Here is a 20,954-nt window from a genome sequence, read left to right as displayed (position 1 = left end):
GGTGAAATTCATTGTTTGGGGGTGAAATGTCCTATAGATAGCAATTAGGTCTAACTGGTCTATTGTATCATTTAAAGTTAGTGTTTCCTTGTTAATTTTCCATTTAGTTGATCTATCCATAGGTGTGAGTGGGGTATTAAAGTCTCCCACTATTATTGTGTTATTGTTAATTTCCCCTTTCATACTTATTAGCATTTGTCTTACATATGGCGGTGCTCCTATGTTGGGTGCATATATATTTATAATTGTTATATCTTCTTCTTGGATTGATCCTTTGATCATTATGTAGTGTCCTTCTTTGTCTCTTTTCACACCCTTTGTTTTAAAGTCTATTTTATCTGATATGAGTATTGCTACTCCTGCTTTCTTTTGGTCTCTATTTGCATGGAAAATCTTTTTCCAGCCTTTCACTTTCAGTCTGTATGTGTCCCCTGTTTTGAGGTTGGTCTCTTGTAGACAACATATATAGGGGTCTTGTTTTTGTATCCATTCAGCCAGTCTTTGTCTTTTGGTTGGGGCATTCAACCCATTTACGTTTAAGGTAATTATTGATAAGTATGATCCCGTTGCCATTTACTTTATTGTTTTGGGTTCGAGTTTATACACCCTTTTTGTGTTTCCTGTCTAGAGAATATCCTTTAGTATTTGTTGGAGAGCTGGTTTGAGGACACTAATAGATGGAGAAATATACCATGTTCATGGATTGGAAGAATCAATATAGTGAAAATGAGTATACTACCCAAAGCAATTTATAGATTCAATGCAATCCTTATCAAGCTACCAATGGTATTCTTCACGGAGCTAGAACAAATAATTTCACAATTTGTATGGAAATACAAAAAACCTCGAATAGCCAAAGCAATCTTGAGAAAGAAGAATGGAATTGGAGGAATCAACCTGCCTGACTTCAGGCTCTAATACAAAGCCACAGTCATCAAGACAGTATGGTACTGGCACAATGACAGAAATATAGATCAATGGAACAAAATAGAAAGCCCAGAGATAAATCCATGCACCTATGGACACCTTATCTTTGACAAAGGAGGCAAGAATATACAATGGATTAAAGACAATCTCTTTAACAAGTGGTGCTGGGAAAACTGGTCAACCACTTGTAAAAGAATGAAACTAGACCACTTTCTAACACCATACACAAAAATAAACTCAAAATGGATTAAAGATCTAAACGTAAGACCAGAAACTATAAAACTCCTAGAGGAGAACATAGGCAAAACACTCTCTGACATACATCACAGCAGGATCCTCTATGACCCACCTCCCAGAATATTGGAAATAAAAGCAAAAATAAACAAATGGGACCTAATTAAAATTAAAAGCTTCTTCACAACAAAGGAAACTATAAGCAAGGTGAAAAGACAGCCTTCAGAATGGGAGAAAATAATACCAAATGAAGCAACTGACAAACAACTAATCTCAAAAATATACAAGCAACTCCTACAGCTCAACTCCAGATAAATAAATGACCCAATCAAAAAATGGGCCAAAGAACTAAATAGACATTTCTTCAAAGAAGACATACAGATGGCTAACAAACACATGAAAAGATGCTCAACATCACTCATTATCAGAGAAATGCAAATCAAAACCACTATGAGGTACCATTTCATGCCAGTCAGAATGGCTGCGATCCAAAAGTCTACAAGCAATAAATGCTGGAGAGGGTGTGGAGAAAAGGGAACCCTCTTACACTGTTGGTGGGAATGCAACCTAGTGCAGCCACTATGGAGAACAGTGTGGAGATTCCTTAAAAAACTGGAAATAGAACTGCCTTATGACCCAGCAATCCCACTGCTGGGCATACACACTGAGGAAACCAGAATTGAAAGAGACATGTGTACCGTAATGTTCATCACAGCACTGTTTATAATAGCCAGGACATGGAAGCAACCTAGATGTCCATCAGCACATGAATGGATAAGAAAGCTGTGGCACATATACACAATGGAGTATTACTCAGCCATTAAAAAGAATACATTTGAATCAGTTCTAATGAGGTGGATGAAACTGGAGCGTATTATACAGAGTGAAGTAAGCCAGAAAGAAAAACACCAATACAGTATACTAACGCATATATATGGAATTTACAAAGATGGTAACAATAACCCTGTATACGAGACAGCAAAAGAGACACTGATGTATAGAACAGTCTTTTGGACTCTGTCGGAGAGGGAGAGGGTGGGATGATTTGGGAGAATGACATTGAAACATGTATAATATCATATATGAAACGAGTCGCCAGTCCAGGTTCGATGCACGATACTGGATGCTTGGGGCTGGTGCACTGGGATGATCCAGAGGGATGGTATGGGGAGGGAGGAGGGTTCAGGATGGGGAACACGTGTATACCTGTGGTGGATTCATGTTGATATAGGGCAAACCCAATACAATATTGTAAAGTTAAAAAAAAAAAATGTAAAAAAAAATTAACCCCAAGGTGCTCTTCTAAATTCTAAGTTGGCAAAAGGTAACCAAATTTTTTACCGATGTTCATTATAGAAAGTATATTGGCATTAGATTAAATATACAATAGCTATATAGCTAGGTGATAAGCATATATTTTAGAGTAACTTGTATTATATGGTTTTGCCCCTTTTTAGGACCCAGCACATAATTTCAGTATTTTTATTTTATTTTTTTTTCAGCTTTCTTATGTATTTATTTATAATGTTTTCCTAATCAGTTTCAATAGCTTTATAATTTTTAATGATTTATCTAGGGACCAATGTGTCTTTGATGACACACTATTGGTCATACTTAGTTTGCATGCATGCTAAGTTGCTTAATTTGTGTCCAAGTCTTTACAACCCAATGGACTGTAGCCTGCTAGGCTCCTCTATCCATGGAATTCTCTAGGCAAGAATACAGGAGTGTGTTTCCATGCCCTCATCCAGGGGATCTTCCTGATACAGGGATCAAACTTGCACCTCTTACACTGCAGGCGGACTCTTTACCACTGAGCCACCAGGGAAGCCCATACTTAAAGAATAACAAATGCTTATCACAGATATAATCATTATTTCCAACTGGGAAAAATGACCTGTTCTTATCATTCATTTTATGATGGAGTTCCCAGTAACACTTGGAGAAATCAGGGGCCACCTATTTAGTAAAGGAAAGATACTAGGTTAAATCCTTTCAGTGCAAATAGTCATACCCAAACATGTCTTCTAAGCTTACCTTTTCAGATGAAACAGCAAATGTTTGATTTTATTGTTTGGTCTCAACAGCATAGTGCACAGCACTTTATACTTCACTAGACTACCATTTAGACAATGACCAGGCTATTCCTTTCAAAAAGCTTCAAAACATGTTTACAGAACATCTCCTGTACTAGATAAGGATCACTTCCAATTTAGGATTCACTGAGTCCATAAACTGCCATGATAGATACTTATGAGGTACACATTCCAGTAGGTTAGAGGAGGCAAAGAGACAGACTAGGGTGTTAATTAGGCCACATGAAAGAAATACTGATATGCCAAGAAGTAAAAATTTGTTGTCAATGAGCACTTTATTCACTGGCTATTCAGCTTTGAGGTCACTCCGAGTTTGTCCACCAATGAATTGTAACTCTTCTGTGAGTTGAACCCATGAAAGGAACCAGTAAACATTTGTTGTTGTCAAAGATCAACTAAAACCAATAGCTAGCTGGTTGTTCTCAGCTGGGCATAGTGCAAGGTGTATTTGCACCTCTCAGATCTCTGCTCTAGGGAGCATAAGTGACTGACTGCCACAGCTATTGAGCTCTGAAATGCAATGCTGCTGCACTTTCCATCACCGCTGCATTTTCACCAAGGCCAAATTTCCCATGGGCTACTCTCAGCAAATGGCAAAGTGTAGCACAGATGCTAAGATTGGTTAATCCTGCAAGACACAGGACTTCCCCCACAGGTGACTGGGCAGGGATGCTGTCAGGGAAGAAACCCATCCTCACAAAGGATGGCAGGTCAACCTGATCCCACGTTACAGATGCAAACTAGACAGACTTCATGGAGCAGAACAAGATAATAATACTTTATCAGCAAACAGCATGGGTATCAGTGGAGTTCTGCCAGTCCCCCAAGGGCAATGCAATGGGCTCAGAGACATGCTACCTATGTGGCAGGTTGCATCACTGCCGAGGAACCCAGGGTCAAGGGCCCAGGACCTTCTGAGCAATGAACAAACAAACCAGTGCTCCTTCCCCTGGGAAGCGAGTGGTTAAACAGTAGTCATACTATGGTCACTTTGCCCTACAGAAATGGTTCAGCATCAAGAAGCAGGTAAACTGTGCTTTCAAGAACCTCAGCAAGAATGTGCAGATGCTCAGGGCCCATGGTGGACTGCCTATCCTGAAAGACGCATTTGCTTCACAAAATGTCCTTAGAATTGCACCACATGGTTAAGAATTTTCCTCTCCACCCTTCCTTCCTTCCATCTCTCCACTGGGGTTAGAGACCTGCATCTAGTACCACAGCTCTCCCCTGACTCCCTCCCCATTCTCCCTGATAGGCCTTTACCCTGATAAATCTCTTATGTGTTTAATCCCTTCTTGGCCCCTGCTTCTCAGAGAACCCTGAGTATCACAAATGGTGCCAGCAGTGGTCCAAGAGAACAGGCTGTGTAAGATAGGGCCTGGGACTGCTTCAGTCACTGCCTAGTGGGCAGAATGGACACTGTCCTGAGGGGATGTGGGGCACGGATAGTCCCAGGCCTTGAGGACCCAACTGCTACAGATTTCTCTGGAGATGATGTGGGAAAACTGAGAAAACAGGATGCCAGATGTGGTGATTCAGACTTTCAAAAACAGAGGAATAAGGAAGGCCTACAAAGACAGTGGAAATGGCTGGAAACTGTTAAGTGTACTGATGCCCTGCAGCAGGGTAATGAGAAATGGATGATTGTTAATAAGTAAAGAGTATGTGTGAGAGCCAGAGGGCCTCCAGCGAGCTTTCAGAGGCCCTCAGTTCCTACAGTGGAGGAGTGGATGCAGCAGAGCAATAAAGAAGCCGTAAGAGTTGCAGAACTCCAGGGATATTAAATACTCAATATTTTAACATATGGCAGGTCAGCTTTGCTGCAGTCAGGGCCACATGACTTCATGTGGTTGGAAAAATCCTTGGGACCCTGAAACGTGGGGTAGAAACATCTGGTTAGATTCTCCTGAAGGTGATGGCTCTGGAGACACCCCCACCCAGCTCTCAGTATGCAAAGGGGGCCATTCTTTCCAAACAAGGGCTTGCACACCCTGTGCGGGAAGATGCTAGAGGTTGCTCCTCTCACCAGTCACGCAGTGCCCCCCTCTCCCACCCCACCAGGAGCTGTGTCCAGCCTCTTTCCTGGTTACCAAACTGCTATCTAGGATTAAATTCCAGCATTACCTGGCTAGGGAAGTGCTAGGCCTACCAAAAAGCTGCAAGAATTAACTGGCAAATACTGACAGGAGCCATGGGAACACTGGGTTTGGTTTTCAAGGGTGCTGTATCAAGAATCAGAAAAGCAAGAATTCAGACTTAGAACTCAGCATATAGGATTTAGAGGGCTTCCCAAGTGGCTCAGTGGTGAAAGAATCCGGCTGCAATGCAGGAGACATAGAAGATGCAGGTTTGATCCCTGGGTGGGGAAGATCCCCTGGAGGAGGGCACAGCAACCCACTCCAGTATTCTTGCCTGGAGAAGCCCACTGTCAGAGGAGCCTGGCTGGCTACAGTCTATAGGGTTGCAGACTCAGACGCGACTGAGCACACACAGACACATACATACAGAATTTAACCCCCAGGCAAGAACTGCACGGGGTGAGCAGCTTCCACTGAGGTGGCTCACAGAGGACTGGAGAAAGTGCTAGCCACCACTAAGCAAAGTCAAAACACCTGAGCTGTCCTGGCAAAGGACCAAGGAAGGAATGAAGAGGCCAAGGGGAGTAGGTATCCTGGAGAGATTACATGAGGTAAGAAACCTCACCAGAGGGTAGTATTCCATACAGGGTCCAGAGGATATCCCACTCACCGAGGCACACACTGGTGAAAGGGGCACCAGTGTTATTAGGTTCAGAGGTGGCCTCCTCTGCAGGCCAAGGATGGCAGTAAGAGATCATCACAGAACTGGGATCCCACAGTAATAAAAACCTAGGAAGTGCTGAAGAATTGATACTTTTGAACTGTGGTGGTGGAGAAGACTCTTGAGAGTCCCCTGGACTGCAAGGAGATCAAACCAGTCAATCCTAAAGGAAACCAATTCTGAATAGTATTGGAAGGACTGATGCTGAAGCTGAGGCTCCAATACTGTGGCCACCTGATGCAAAGAGCTGACTCATTAGAAAAGTCCCTTGATGCTGGGAAAGACTGACGGTGGGAGGAGAAGGGGGCAAACAGGATGAGATGGTTGGATGGCATCACTGACTCAATGGACATGAGTTTGAGCAAGCTCCAGTTGGTGATAGACAGGGAAGCCTGGTGTGCTTCAGTCCACGGGGTTGCAAAGAGTCAGACATGACTGAGTAATTGAACTGAACTGAGCGGTACTTATCCACCAGAAGCCAGGAAGACACAAATACTAAAGTGAACCTCAAGGTCAGAAGGGCAGCCAAGCGGGCTTCACCCACATGGACTCATGGAAACGGCACAAATGGGCCATGGTGTCCTTAGAAGCAATACAGAGAGCCACCAAGGGCTATCACTCAAGATATACAAGCTGAAAAAGGCAAAAGTGGAGAAACAGGGGGCCGAGGGAGGTTCTCCCCAATAAAAAGTCCAAATTACTTGCTCAATTTCCAGACATTAGCCCATCCTCAGATCTAGAAGAGGTAACTGGGCCCCTAGAAGGACGGACAATGCCATGTAATGCTTATCCCAGCACTGCCTAGTAAAGGGACCTAAAGCCACTCATTTGGGTGTATGTACACTGGGGCAAGAATAGCCAGACATTTGAATACTGGATGCAAGATATATATGGCATATGTAGAGTTATATATATATATATATATACATACATATATGTATACCCTGTTTCTCTGAAAACACCCTAATTGATACATTACATATTCCATGGAGATGCAGTAGATCAGTGCTGCTGTTAAACACCTGAATGATGCAGACAGTGGAAGGCTCTATGGTAACTCTGCACCTATGGCCTTATGGGGATTCCTGTATGACTAGCTGAAGGAGGAAACAGCTTGAGCCTGGTTTACAGATGGGCCAGTACTCAATATCTAAGTACAAAATGAAGATGGGTGCTATCTATATAACAGCAGATATGTTCACGGGGGAGAAGGAACATTATTCCAGTGGATAGAACAAGCAGGGCACTTGATTTGGTGTGAAAAAGTGGCCCAAAGTGAGACCATTTATTGAATACGTAAGACTCCTGGAAGTGGCCAATGGCTTGACCGTCCAAATTGGAAGCCTGGAAGGAAAAGGGCTGGAAGATCAGAGACAAGGTGATCTGATGCAAAGGCTGTGGACTGACACATGGGAGCATGCAAAGTGTGAAGATTTCTGCATCATATGTTAACCACCACCAGAAAACATCTGTTATGGAAGAGGCACTGAACCACCGGCAGACACAATGACTCAGCCAGGTGCAGGGGCCTTCTTTAGTTACTACACAACTGGCATGATGGACACGAGCAGAGTGGTCACGATGGCTGACAGAGGTCCAGCAGCAAGGATGCCTGTTTACCAAGGCTCATTTACTGTGACTCCTCTGACAGGTGACTCTTGATCAAGGGCTCACCACTGGTCTTGCTGAAATAGTCTTAGAACTCCACTTTTCCTATGCAACTTCCTTCTTTCTCTCCCTTTCTTCTCCAGAAGTTAGACATACATCAATCTGACAGCTTTCCCAATCTCCGCCAGCTCCCTCCCCACTCTCCTTCATGGACATCCCAACCACCAATCTAGGTGCACATCTCATCTAGGACCCATACAAACATACCGGTTACTTTAACTTAGCACATTCACTATTAAAGCTCTAGTTCTCTGTTTCACAGTGTCAGAAATTCCATTTTAATAATTCGGCAGAGGTATTAAGGTTTTGTTGACTGTTCCTATCAAATTCATAAAGGATTGATTAAATAAATAAGTAGAATAAAATAAATAAGAATCTCAAAATGAGAAAGAACTACCCAGCAGACCAGACAGATATGCAATGGAGCTGACAAAGTGTTCCCACCTCACTAAGACTAGCTACTCGAAAAGAAGACTAAGCACAGAAGCAGGATGGTATACCTGGCTAGCCAAAAGATGGAAACAACCCACATGTCTATCCATTCAGGAGTGGCAAACAAAACATGGAATATCCATACAATGGGACATTATCCATAAAAACGAATGAGGTGTCTGGAGAAGGGAATGGCTACCCACTCCAATATTCTTGCCTGGAGAATTCCATGGACAGAGGAGCCTGGAAGGCTACAGTCCATGGGATCACAAAGAGTTGGACACGACTGAGTAATATTTTCACTGATACAATATGGATGCATCTCAAAAATATTACACTAAGTGAAAGGCACCAAACACAAAAGGCCACATGTACAATTCCACTTACATGAAATGTCCAGAATAGGTAAATCTACAGGAACTGAAAGCAGATTGGTAGTTTCCAGGGACAAGGAGGAGGAGGGGATGCGGAGGAGCTGCTTAATGGGTATACAGGGTTTCATTTTGGGGTGATGAAAATATTTTGGAACTAGATAAGGTTGGTAGTTTTATAACACTGTCAGTGTACCAAACTGCACTGAATGTTCCCTTTAAAATGGTTAATTTCAAGATAAATATCATATACTAACACATATATACAGAATCTAGAAAGATGGTACTGATGAATTTGCAAGGCAGACATGGAGAAACATAGAAAACAGACTTATGGACACAGCAAGAGGGGAGGAGAGGGTGAGATGTATGGAGAGTAACATGGAAACTTTCAATAACATATGTAAAATAGATAGCCAATGGGAATTTACTGTTATGTCTCAGAGAACTCAAACAGGGGCTCTGTATCAGCCTAGAGGGTTGGGATGGGGAGGGAGATGGGAGGCTCATGAGGGAGGGGACATATGTACACCTATGGCTGATTCATGCTGATGTTTGACAGAAAACAGAATTCTGTAAAACAATTATCCTTAAATTAAAAAATAAATAATTTTTTAATGGTTAATTCCATGTGAATTTCTTCTCAATAAAATAAGTAAGTTATAAGGAAAAAAATGTAGACATATCAACCAAAACAAAAACAGCAAAATTGAAAAAAAGATGTCTACAATTTCAAAAAACAGGGGGCAGATAGGCAAAATTAAGGAAGGAGCAGGCTGATGTTAAGAATCCTTATCACATTCATAGCAACCTGTCTGAACCTAATTAAGCCACACTTCTCTGCTCAGTAGTTATAGCTGCCAACTGGAAAGGTTCTTAACATGTAGCACAAAGACTGGAATTCTAGAACTGTCTGGTATTTCCCCTTTCTGCCCATTTCATCATAAATTGGGGTCATGAATTCAATGGCCATATTTATAAACCCAGATTTAGTTAGGTACATGCTCTAGTAAGCAGCAAAAGTACCAAGTATATTCCCAGGGACAATGGATTCTGCTCAAAAATCCAGGACATTTAGCTGTTAAAAACTACAGCTCTCTTGATGATTATTATACTCAAGGGATCAAAAGAATTCATTCTCAGAGACTTTACATGTAAATACAGTAAAAGAATAACTGAATTTCATTGTATTTGAAAAATACAGCTCATTTTTAATTCTACCGTGCTGAATAGCTGAACAGGCTGTGGCATCACTGATGCCTGTGCTCCCTGGGATTAGAGGACTCCCGGTCCCGGGAGTGCCGGGACCTTTTGTGCCGGTGGGATTTATCTCGACTCCTACTTCTACTCCTGTGAGTACGCCCCTCAGAGCGCCTGTCATGCCGTCTGGAATGTATGTCTGAGCTTCGACCCCTGTCTCTCTCCCTGTGCCTGTCTTCTCTCTCTTCCCTCCTGCTTGATGACTTGTGTTCGTGCTTGGACTTCTCCTTTCTTGGCTCCTTCTCTCGGTCCTCCGTTCCACCATGGCAGGTCATCCTGACCTCAGGAGAACTGGGGTGGGACTTCCGCACCTCCCTGGACTCTGACTTCTGACCCTTCTCTGCCTTCTCTGAGTGCTTGCCACTGTGATTTTTGGAGCCAGGGTCATCCTTTTCCTTTATCATCTTGCTTCTGGGCAATGAAGAGGAGGCTGGCTGCTCTGCCTGTACCTCCTGGCCAGTCTTCTCTTTGTCTTTCTTTTTTTTCTTTTTTTCCTTTTTGTCTGGAGGAAAAGAGGGGCACAATCAATAAAAAAAAGAAGATGGAAAAGATGGAGGATATACAAAAGGAAAGCATGCTTGGCAGCAGCGTGAAACACTCACAGTCTCTACTTCTAGAAAAGTGCCTCCAAGAATCCAAGCTGGATGTCTGTCACCCCTAATATATCAGGTTGCTGTATAAGGCAACTCCAGTTTTTAATTCTCTCTCTAAAGACCCTACCTCCAAACAGTCACATTGTTAGGTACCAGAGGGTTAGGACTTCAACATATGCATTTTGGTGGCCAGAATTTAGCCCACAGCCTTAGTCTTCTGCTGATACTTCTTTCCCAGTTAAAGTAAGGTTCCCCACACCTGCCCCTTCACACTTGAGAACTGACTACCAACTCTCAGTGAAGGCTAAGAAGAGCAAACATTAAGCCTACCCAGAATCTTCTCATAGGCCTTAACCATTTACCTTTTTTGTGTTTTTTGGTGGGTTTGTCATCTTCAGAGCCCTCAGATGAACTTGGTGGAGGAGTATGAGTCCCACAGCCCCTCTCCTGCAGCTCTCTGGTCACCTCATCCATTTCTTCTGAGTCCTCAGGAAGTCGATAGTTAGATACATGATCCACTCGGATAGTTCTTCCTTTGATCTAAGACAGACAGGCAATGCTTTAGCAGATAGCTAACTATTTGCTACCAAACACAGCCTTCTATTTAAATCCAGCTGCAGAAATCCATGGTTTGAACCATTCCCATTACCCTCTTGCTAATTGTTTCTCAGAAAATCTCAAAAGCAGACCTGCTCAACTGATGTGTCACAGCACACATCCCTACACATTCGCTCAACCCTGGGGGGCAGTCAGGTAGAGCCTGGGGCAGCTGGAGATCCTGGGAGCCTCATCAGTTTATCCCAGAGTTCTATATAAATATCTCCATGTTATTAGTGTGCCATGAAGTGAAAAGACCCTGCGAAGTACTGCCCCAAAGCATAAGCAGCATGGAAAACTGCAAGAGTTTAGATGCACAAACATGAATTACCTTCCACCTGTAACATTAATTTACAGTGAAACACACTATTAAAAAGCCTGGAAGCTAAAGGGAATTCCTAAAATTCAGCTCAATGCTACAGCTGCTTTCTCAACACAACTGGATGAGGCCAAAGCAGAACAATAGCTGGGAGGGGATAAGGAATCTAGAAAGGACTACTTTCTTTTCTCTTAAGCCCTCACTCCTTGCTCCACCCCGACCATACTGGAACCACTGACTCATGCTGATACTATCACTTCGAATCACAACTCTCCAGGTGGACAACAAAAAATTAAACCCTCACTTGAAAACATTCAGGCAGATACAGTCTTATTCTATAGGCAATTCCATCAGAAATGTGAAATGTCTGGCTTTTACTGTTCCATTCAAGAGCAAGTTTTTACTCTTACCCCTAAGCCTGAGTACTTTCACCTATGCCATTCCACCATAAAAGGTGGAATAAAGTCACCTTTTATGGTGACTTCCTTTCACTGCTGGTGCAATCAGTGACAAATTATCCAAGTCAAGAGTCACCCCTCCAACCTGTGACAATGCTCATTCAATGGCAGTGCTTTTCCTAAATGAGCACAGGGAGCATGTGGAGCATAAATAACCCTGACTTGCCCCATCCCCTTTTCATGTCTCACTCTCATGTTATCACTCACCGTCTCACTTACAAGGGTGGAGGAGAGAGAATAGAGGACAGAAAACTTCAGAATGAGTTACTTTCATAGAATTAGTCATCAGATTTTAACTAGAGAATTTTCAGGGCCCAGTACTGCTAAGTCAATGGAGACATGTGAGAGACATACATGGCTACGTCCTCAGCCATGAAACCATGATAGAACCCCAAATTCCCTGATACAGGACAGGATTAAACAGCAGTGTTTGCTAGTCTCTTTGCTCTCCAATATAGCAGGAATGAGAGTGGAGTGTGAGGAAGAAAAGGTAAAAAACAGATGCCTGGTTGGGTGCAAGATGAAGGGGAGTGGGGGGTCATGGTACCTATGCTCCTGAGGATATAGCTTGCTAAGAGATGGGGAAAAGAAACACATGTTGACAGGGTCATGAGCCAACAGAACTATTTCCTGGGGTCATTTCCCAGTCAGTATGTCCCCACACCTCTGCAACCCAGCTGATCAGTACTGCCCTTGAGCCTGTAGTCATCAGCTGGGAAATGAAACTGAGACCCTACACAATGGAAACGTTCTGCTCAGTAAGCATACTCACCTTGATTCCATTAAAATTGTCAACAGCCAGAACTGTGCTCCTCTGGTCTTCATAGCAGAGGAAACAGAATCCTTTGGATTTCCCAGTCTTCTTGTCCCATACCAGATTAATGTTAACAATCTCTCCGTATCTATTTAATTTATAAAAGAGTAAGACACTATTGATTTAAAATGTAAAAACTTTCAGATTGGATGACAAAACAAAATTCAAATAATATAATCTGTACAGGAGACACACTGAGAACAAGATGACAAAGAAAGGTTAAAAATTAAAAGTTAGAAAAAGATATATCAAGAACACCTAATTTAAAAAATATTAAGATCAAAGATGAATTCAAGGCCAACCAAAAACAAACATTTAAATGTGACTAAGAGGGCTCTTTTCCACAGAAAAAGGTCCTAATACATAAGTCATGAAATTTTATACATAAATCAACACATCCAAAATTTTAATTAAAAATACAGACCAACTAAGAGTCAAAGTTATTAGAGATTTTAACACACCACTTTGAGTTCACAACACATAAAATTGAGAAAAATAAGTCAGAGGAATTAATATAAAATTATATAACTACAAACAAACATATACTTAATAATATAACAATTACATTGTTAAAAATATTAACATCAGACTAGTAGATATACAGATATATTTGATTGTACAAAAAGAGTTGCTTCTCAAGAATCCATGAAACAACATATTAATGGTAATGATAACCCTGTATGCGAAACAGCAAAAGAGACACAGATGTATACAATAGTCTTTTGGACTCTGTGGGGGTGGGGGGGGATGAGTTGGGAGAAAGGCATTGAAACATGTATAATATCATATAAGAAATGAAATCGCCAGTCCAGGTTTGATGCACGATACAGGATGCTTGGGGCTGGCGCACTAGGATGACCCAGAGGGATGGTATGGGGAGGGAGGTGGGAGGGGGTTCAGGATTGGGAACACGTGTACACCCGTGGCAGATTCATGTTGATGTATGGCAAAACCAATACGATATTATAAAGTAATTAGCCCCTAATTAAAATAAAGTAAAAAAAAAAAAAAAAACTGACTCTAGACTAGATCTCAAAGTAAACCTCAATCATCTCCAAAAACAGCACAGACCATGTTTTCCAATCATAATGTGAAACAGCTGGGAACAATAATTTCAAAACAAAAAATGCCCTAACTAGAACTTGAAACCTATTCTCCAGGCTAACTACTGGATGAAAGAGAAAGTGAAATAAAATAATCATGGTAGACTATTTAGAAAACAACAAAAATGGGAATATATACCAAAACTTAGTGTCTGTGTGTGTTAGTCACTCAGTCTTGTCCAACTCTTTGTGACCCCGTGCACTATAGTCCACCAGGCTCCTCTGTCCATGGAATTATCCAGGCAAGAATACTGGGGTGGGTTGCCATTTCCTTCTCCAGGGGATCTTCCTGAACCAGGGATCGAACTCAGGTCTCCTGCATTGCAGGCAGATGTTTTACCATCTGAGCTACTAGGGAACCCCACCAAAACTTACAGGATGTGGCTAAAACCACACTCAGGAAAATCTGTAACATTAAAGAATTTTATTGTTAAAAAGGAAAGGGGAATTCCCTGGCAGTCACAGTGGTCAGGACTTGGTACTTTCACTGCCAGGGTCCAGGTTCAAACCCTGGTCAGGGAACTAAGATCGCACAAGCCACTGGGGAGCTGGGGGGGAGAGTAAATCTAAGAAAGGTAGGTGGAAGTTAATAAAGACATAATTTAATGAAAAAGAAAACAGAAAAAAATTCTACCTTACTCACTATATAAAAATTAATTCCAGAAAAGTTAAAGCTTCATAGATTTAAAACTACAGTCAGAAAAATACAACAGTAACTGATGGAAATATTATAGCATGATCACATACATATATCTCAGCCCAAAATCTAGCATCTTACTTAAAAGAAAACACTAGAAATGATTCAACTATGGTATTTAGCTATTTAACACTATTTAATATTGTAGGTATTGGCCCATGCAATTAGACAGGAGAAAACAGATACAGAAAAAGAGTAAATACATGTGTATGTATAACTGACTCATTTTGCTGCACAGTAGAAACTAATACAACACTGTAAATCAACTATACTCTTAATTTTAAAAATTAAAAAATGAAAAAGTAAAGCTATCTCTGTATGAAGATTATATATGATGATATATATAGAAAACCCAAGAGAAGCAATGATAAACAATGATAAAAACAAACAATATAACAAATCTGTAGGATAACAGGATATAAAGACAACAAAAATAAACCACCCTCTTACAAACAATAATAATAAGATATAAGGAAAGAGGAGCCCCATTTGTAACAGCAACAACAAAAAGGTAAAATACTTAGAAATAAATTTAACAAGCAATGTACAAGGTCTATGCAAAGAAAACTCTTAAAAACTACTGAAAGACACAAACACAGTTTCAATAAAGATACTTCTTCTTCTTGCATAAGATGACTCAACATTATAAAAATATCAAAATCACCTCCCAAGTTAATACTTCTGTATAAGGGTGACACTCCAATTTGCCGGGGGAAAATATGGAGTTTTAAATAAATGCTGTTGGGACAACTAGATAGCCATTTGAAAAAATATGAAATTGGGTCCATATCTCACACTACACATCAGAATAAATCTAAATGGATCAGAGACTTCAATGCATAAAATTGAAACCATACAAGTATTAGAAGAGAACGTGGATGGGTGGGGAGCAATACTTTCTAATTATGACTCAAATCCAGAAGCAATAAAAGACTGATAAATTTGACCATTGCTGCTGCTGCTGCTGCTAAGTTGCTTCAGTCGTGTCCAACTCTGTGCGACCCCATAGACGGCAGCCCACCAGGCTCCGCCGTCCCTGGGATTCTCCAGACAAGAACACTGGAGTGGGTTGCCATTTCCTTCTCCAGTGCATGAAAGCAAAAAGTGAAAGTGAAATCGCTCAGTCGTGTCTGACTCTCAGTGACCCCATGGACTGCAGCCTACCAGGCTCCTCCATCCATGGGATTCTCCAGGCAAGAGTACTGGAGTGGGGTGCCATTGCCTTCTCCAGCAATGGAGGACAGACTATACAGGGACAGCATGAGGGAGTTTGGGGGATGATGGAATTGTCCTTCATCCTAATTGTGAGGGTGATTACACAAATCTATTCAAGTATTAAAAAAACCTCATAGGACTGTACATCCCCTAAAAAGTCAATGTTACCATAAGATCATTTAAACATATGAATAAATGAACGCATAAAAATTTAAAAATAATAATTTTGCAAAGAAAAAAAATCACAATAAACAAAGTCAAATGACAAACTATGAGAAAACGTCTGCAATTTACATCACAGATTAAGGCTAGAAAGCCATTTTTTTTTTCTTTTGCTATAAAGGACATTATCAGGACAACTGGAAGTCAAATAAAGTCTATAGATTAGATAACAGTGTAACAGTGTTGATTTCCTGAATTTGATCACTATCCTGAAGTTAAATGTCCCAGTATTTTGGGAAATACACACTGAAGAACTTAGGGGTAAATGTGCATCATGTCTGCAATTGACCCCCAAGTGGTTCAGAAAAAAAAAAATAATATGCATATAGGTGGAGAGAAATAATAAAGCAAATGTGATAAAATGCTAACATCTGGGGACTCTGAGTAAAAGGGATATAGGTATCCTTCATTCTATTTCATAACTTTCCTGTTTTAATCCAGAAATTATTTCAAGTATTTCAAAATAAAAAGTAAAAGAAAAAAGAATACAGGAGCTGGCTTGACAGCATAACTACAGACCAAACTGGGACAGTTTGAGCATCAAGAAGTAATAATAATGGCAATGTAGTATAACACATCAAATTAAAAAGATAAGTCCACAGCAATACAATACATGATAAAGTGTTAAAAGCAGTAAGTTAATACGCTTAATACATGAAGGGCTCTTGTAAAATCAGTAAGAAAATGACGAACACATTAACAGGGAAAAAATAGGCAAATGATCTTAATAGACAATTTACAAAGAAAAAGAATAAGGGCCTATAAATCTATGAAGAGATGTTCAACCTCCCTGATGATGAAATAAAGGCAAAGTAAAATAATAATGAGAAGTCATATGGCAATATTTTCTTAAAATAACCATTACTGATTAGGATTCAGGAAAATGAGCATTCCAGTCAGAGTGAAAACCAATACAACCTTTTCCGAGAGTAATTTGACAATGTTTACTTTTGAACTGTGGTATTGGAGAAGACTCTTGAGAGTCCCTTGAACTGCAAGGAGATCCAACCACTCCATTCTGAAGGAGATCAGCCGTGGGTGTTCTTTGGAAGGAATGATGCTAAAGCTGAAACTCCAGTAGTGTGGCCACCTCATGCGAAGAGTTGACTCATTGGAAAAGACTCTGATGCTGGGAGGGATTGGGGGCAGGAGAAGAAGGGGACGACAGAGGATGAGATGGCTGGATGGCATCACCGACTCGATGGACGTGAGTTTGAGTGAACTCCAGGAGTTGGTGATGGACAGGGAGGCCAGGCGTGCTGCAATTCATGGGGTCGCAAAGAGTCGGACACAACTGAGCGAATGAACTGAACTGAAAAATTAATTTCATGAAGGAAACCATCAGGGAGGCATACAAAGATGTATATATCACAATGTACACTGCAGTATAATTCATAACAGCAAAATATTGGAAATAATGCCCAACATTGAAAAGAAGACAATAAATACATAAAGATGTTAACATTTTTTCCTTAAAGAACATTATTTCATTCTTCGTACTTTTTTCTTTTTCCCAAATGTTCTACACAACTATACATTATTCTGATGATCAGAAAAAATATTTTTTTGAAAGCCACTGTTATCAGTGACACAGGCAATCTTCATGGAGAGCAATGTGTGGAGCCAAAACAGAGAACTGGAATAAACACACACACTAGTGATCATCACTCAATGAAAATAAGACAAAAACAGCTCCCAGGTGGAAGACTGAACAAGGCAGAGCTACCACAAAGGTGTGGAAGTTATAGGCTGTACCTACTGTGAACTTCCCAATACCCAAGAGTTGGAAAAAGCAGCCTCAGGCCCTGTCAGGGCCCTCTACCATGGCCTTTTTCTTGCCCAATTTCTTTTACATGGCTTTCTGTCCTATATATGGCCCAACCAATCAGCCAGGGACCTCTGCCCACTGGATGGTCCAACCATTCCCTGCCATGGCAATGCCTCTGCCAGGGTGTGCTAGCCACTGTCTGCTTGCCCAACCTCTTTTATCATGGTTCTCTGCCTGAGGACTCCACAGTCCAGGGGTCATGGCTCTCTGCTGCTCTGAGCTGCCAAGGCCTTCTGGCACCTATGGACTAACTACTCTGTGTAGCTTTGCGGTTGTACCCAAACCCTCTCCTACCAGCTGCCACTACTAATGTGAGCTGCCAAGACTCTCTCCCACCTAGTGCTGCTGCTATCATCCCGTAGCAGAATGAAGAATATAAGATTCTCCTATTCATTCTTATCCCTCATCAGCCTGTGATTCTCAGTCTCCAGTTAAAGAGACTGGCTCTGCTCACTAACCTTACACTCAACTAGAAACAACAACGAAAAAAACTACTGCCTAAAACTTTTGCTTTTTTCCCAGTTTCTCTGTGCTTTGCCCTAATCCTACAGTGCCACACAGGTGTGGGCCCAGAATGGCCCCATGATCATGAGTTACCCCTAGATTATAGGAGCCCGAGGAAATGGGCCAACAGAGTACCTTCCTAGGAGTTCCAGTCTGTTCCAGTGTAGGCTTCAGTGAAAAGACAATAAAAATAGACCAGAATCTCCAAGACAGGCTCCTATATCAACCAACTTCTTGGATTTGGCACATTGGAGAGTTCCAGAACCATGTCCTGGGACTGATCTAGACCAGAACAGAAGCTTCAGGCCTCCCCATGCAGGGAGGCCAGTCAGTCTAGAGTTAAAATAAATGGGCTTTTGTGATGCCATAAAATACATTATGGAAGCAAACTACTCTGATGACCTAGAAGCTAAGAAATAAAAAAGTGACTTACTGAAAAGAAGAAAAAAAAGGTGACTTACTGTGAGAACACACAAATGATGTCCCCTTCAGTCAGTTCATAAGGAAGTCCCCCTTGAAAAGAAAAACACATTTCAGTTCAGCAAACACTTAACAAGTGTCTACTATGTACGATGCATGCACTAGGCCAGGCACTGGAATGCAAATCAGAATAAGCAACAGGGCCTTCCCTCAAAGAACCTAGTCTAATGCAATGACAGAAGCACGTAGAAAATGCAGCAGTAATACAGAAAAAGGAGTGATTAACTTTGAGTGGAAAAGCTGGGGTCACCCCTAACCAAACTAACCCCCCTCACACCCAAAATCTTCTGGACAAAGCAGATAGTTTCCAGCACAAAACTTGGCTTCCAAAAACATATCTTGAACTCATGTGCTCTCTATCTGCAAACTCACAGCTAAGGTCCAAAATCAGTTTAAATATGCAAATATTAACCCCACCTCACAAAGACTAAGGATTATAAAGTCAATTGTTAAACATTTCATAGGAAATAAATTTCCCTGCAAATGTTTCCTTCCTCATGAACGGAATGGGGATATTACAGTTCTAACTTCACAGAATTGTTATAATAGTTAAATAAATGAAAATAAAATGCTTAACACAATGTCTGGTGCCATAACCTCTTTGAATAAATTGTCAAATTACCGCATATGACACAAAGTGAATATAGAGATTGTGATACGGCCGAGGATAGAAGGCAGGAGATAATTAGATGAGGAAAATAAACTCTGAGGGAAAGAGAATGAGGCGAGAAGGGAGTTGGCAGTAATATGAGATAGGGGCTAAGACCATGAGTTCTCGAGTGCCATAGTTCTGGGTGTTCCAATTCCTAAGCTATGTGACCTTAAGTCATTAACTTCTCTGCACCTGTTTCTTTAGTTGTATAAATGGGGAGGTACAGGGGGATGATAATAACGGTCTCCGAGAAACCAAGTGGCACGATTCTCAGCACAGTGAACGGCCGGCAGTACCTATTATGAGCACTGACTTGGCAGAGAGAGCAAACTAGAAATGGGGAGAAAACAGACAAGGAAAACGTATTTACAGAGAGACAGCGGAAGGGAATAAATGTGGGTGGTGAATGTCGGGAGGAATGAAAGGCGGGAACGCTGAAATGTTAGGAAGCAGGGCAAGAGAGAAGGAGGAGCCCTACGAGAGCCTACGTGGGCCTCACCCAGGAAGATCCAAGCGCTGTCCTTGTACTCGTTGTGCCAAGACACCTTCTCCGGCACCCCCAGTTGGACTTCACGCTCATTCAGCTCATTAATCAGCTTCACTTTAGTTAAAGGGCTAAACCGGAAGGAAAAGCGGACATGTAAGCGCGCCCCGGCCTGAGGTAAAACAGAACAAAACCGAAAGACTAATTTTCTAGACTCCCCGCCTCTCCCGCCCGTCAGCCCCGCAGATGCTCTACCACCTCAGCCCCGGTGGGCTGCCCCCGGGCACGAGTTCCCCCGACCCCTCCTCGAAGGAAAATTGAGGCCTTACTTCATCTCCGCCGGTTCGGGCTCAGAACCTAGGAAGCAACTTCCCGGAGAAGCCGCCAAGATGCATGCGCGGTCCCGGCGCCTCGCGCCCATTGGTTGCCGCGGAGCTTGTGCCGCCCCGGAAGAGCGCTGGCGCGCCGGGGGCGTAGCGCCTGAGCACTAGAGCTAGAAGCGGCTTTCCTTGTTCGGCGGAACTCGCTCTTTAATCAGAGAGTTTTTCTCTGGTCCGTTCGTACGTTCCTTCGAAAAATTGGGGAAGGGTGCGAGCCTGGTCTGTTCCAGGACTCCTAGCTCCTGGACGACACCTGGCATTGATTAGGTTAACTACAAATGTTTGCTGAATTAAGACTGAAAAAGTGCCTGATTCGGCGACTTAAGTCGCAGCCTTCGTCCCAGTCAAATTCCGCCTCCATCCTTCACTCCCAGTCAGTAACTCACACGCGCACCCGCAACAAAGCATCCTTGTTCAAGAGTAACGGTAGAAAAATAAAGAAGATATCTGAGAGGGTGAATCTTTTTTTTTTCTCTCTCTCAAATCCCAATGCAGAGGCAACTGACAAGTATACCGCAGTAGGCTGAATTGCATATCCAGATTTGTATGAAAAGCTGCTACCCCTTTTCCACAGTCTCCTACGCGGGAGGTAGAAATTCGTATTGTTAAATTAATAGCTAACGGTTGAGCAGACAATACTAAATTGTGTGCTAATCAATTTATATGCATTGGCTTTCTATCCTCACAACAGCCCTGTGATGTCTGTGATACAATTATTGTCTCCATTTTATAGAAGAAACTGAGGTTCAAAGGAGTTAAATATACTCCTTTGAAATGTACTCTGTCTACCCATCAGGTCTGGTTGATTTATGAATCCATAC

The 20,954-nt window shown here is 41.8% G+C and overlaps 1 protein-coding gene and 1 non-coding gene across 3 annotated transcripts; one reads left to right on the top strand and one right to left on the bottom strand.

Moving 5' to 3' along the window:
* Positions 1–9,117: 9,117 nt before the first annotated feature.
* Positions 9,118–20,164, bottom strand: LOC139181432 (RNA-binding motif protein, X-linked 2-like). Of its 2 annotated transcripts, XM_070784870.1 has the most exons (6): positions 20,083–20,164; positions 19,769–19,884; positions 18,599–18,650; positions 12,527–12,656; positions 10,743–10,920; positions 9,118–10,289 (listed from the first exon to the last, which is right to left on the bottom strand). In XM_070784870.1, the coding sequence occupies exons 1-6, from the start codon at positions 20,085–20,087 to the stop codon at positions 9,778–9,780; spliced, it is 993 nt and encodes a 330-aa protein (XP_070640971.1). In that variant the 5' UTR covers positions 20,088–20,164; the 3' UTR covers positions 9,118–9,777. The 2 variants fall into 2 exon arrangements, 1 of the variants encoding a protein (XP_070640971.1); XR_011565394.1 differs by lacking the exons at positions 9,118–10,289; positions 10,743–10,920; positions 12,527–12,656; positions 20,083–20,164 and adding an exon at positions 12,859–17,117.
* TRNAE-UUC (transfer RNA glutamic acid (anticodon UUC)) lies at positions 14,121–14,193 on the top strand. The gene has a single exon. It is a non-coding gene; the product is annotated as a tRNA-Glu (tRNA).
* Positions 20,165–20,954: the final 790 nt, after the last annotated feature.

The sequence above is a fragment of the Bos indicus genome, chromosome X, assembly GCF_029378745.1.
Source record: "Bos indicus isolate NIAB-ARS_2022 breed Sahiwal x Tharparkar chromosome X, NIAB-ARS_B.indTharparkar_mat_pri_1.0, whole genome shotgun sequence".
NCBI lineage: Eukaryota > Metazoa > Chordata > Mammalia > Artiodactyla > Bovidae > Bos > Bos indicus.
This window is presented reverse-complemented; position numbering and strand designations above follow the sequence as displayed.

Bases quoted from the DNA above. Each gene is read 5' to 3' on its own strand.
- LOC139181432 (XM_070784870.1), bottom strand. The intron at 18,651-19,768 runs GTGAGGCCCACG...TTTCTTTTCAAG, and splicing joins CAGCGCTTGGATCTTCCTGG to GGGGACTTCCTTATGAACTG. The intron at 12,657-18,598 runs GTAAGTCACCTT...TAAATTAAATAG, and splicing joins ATCATTTGTGTGTTCTCACA to ATACGGAGAGATTGTTAACA.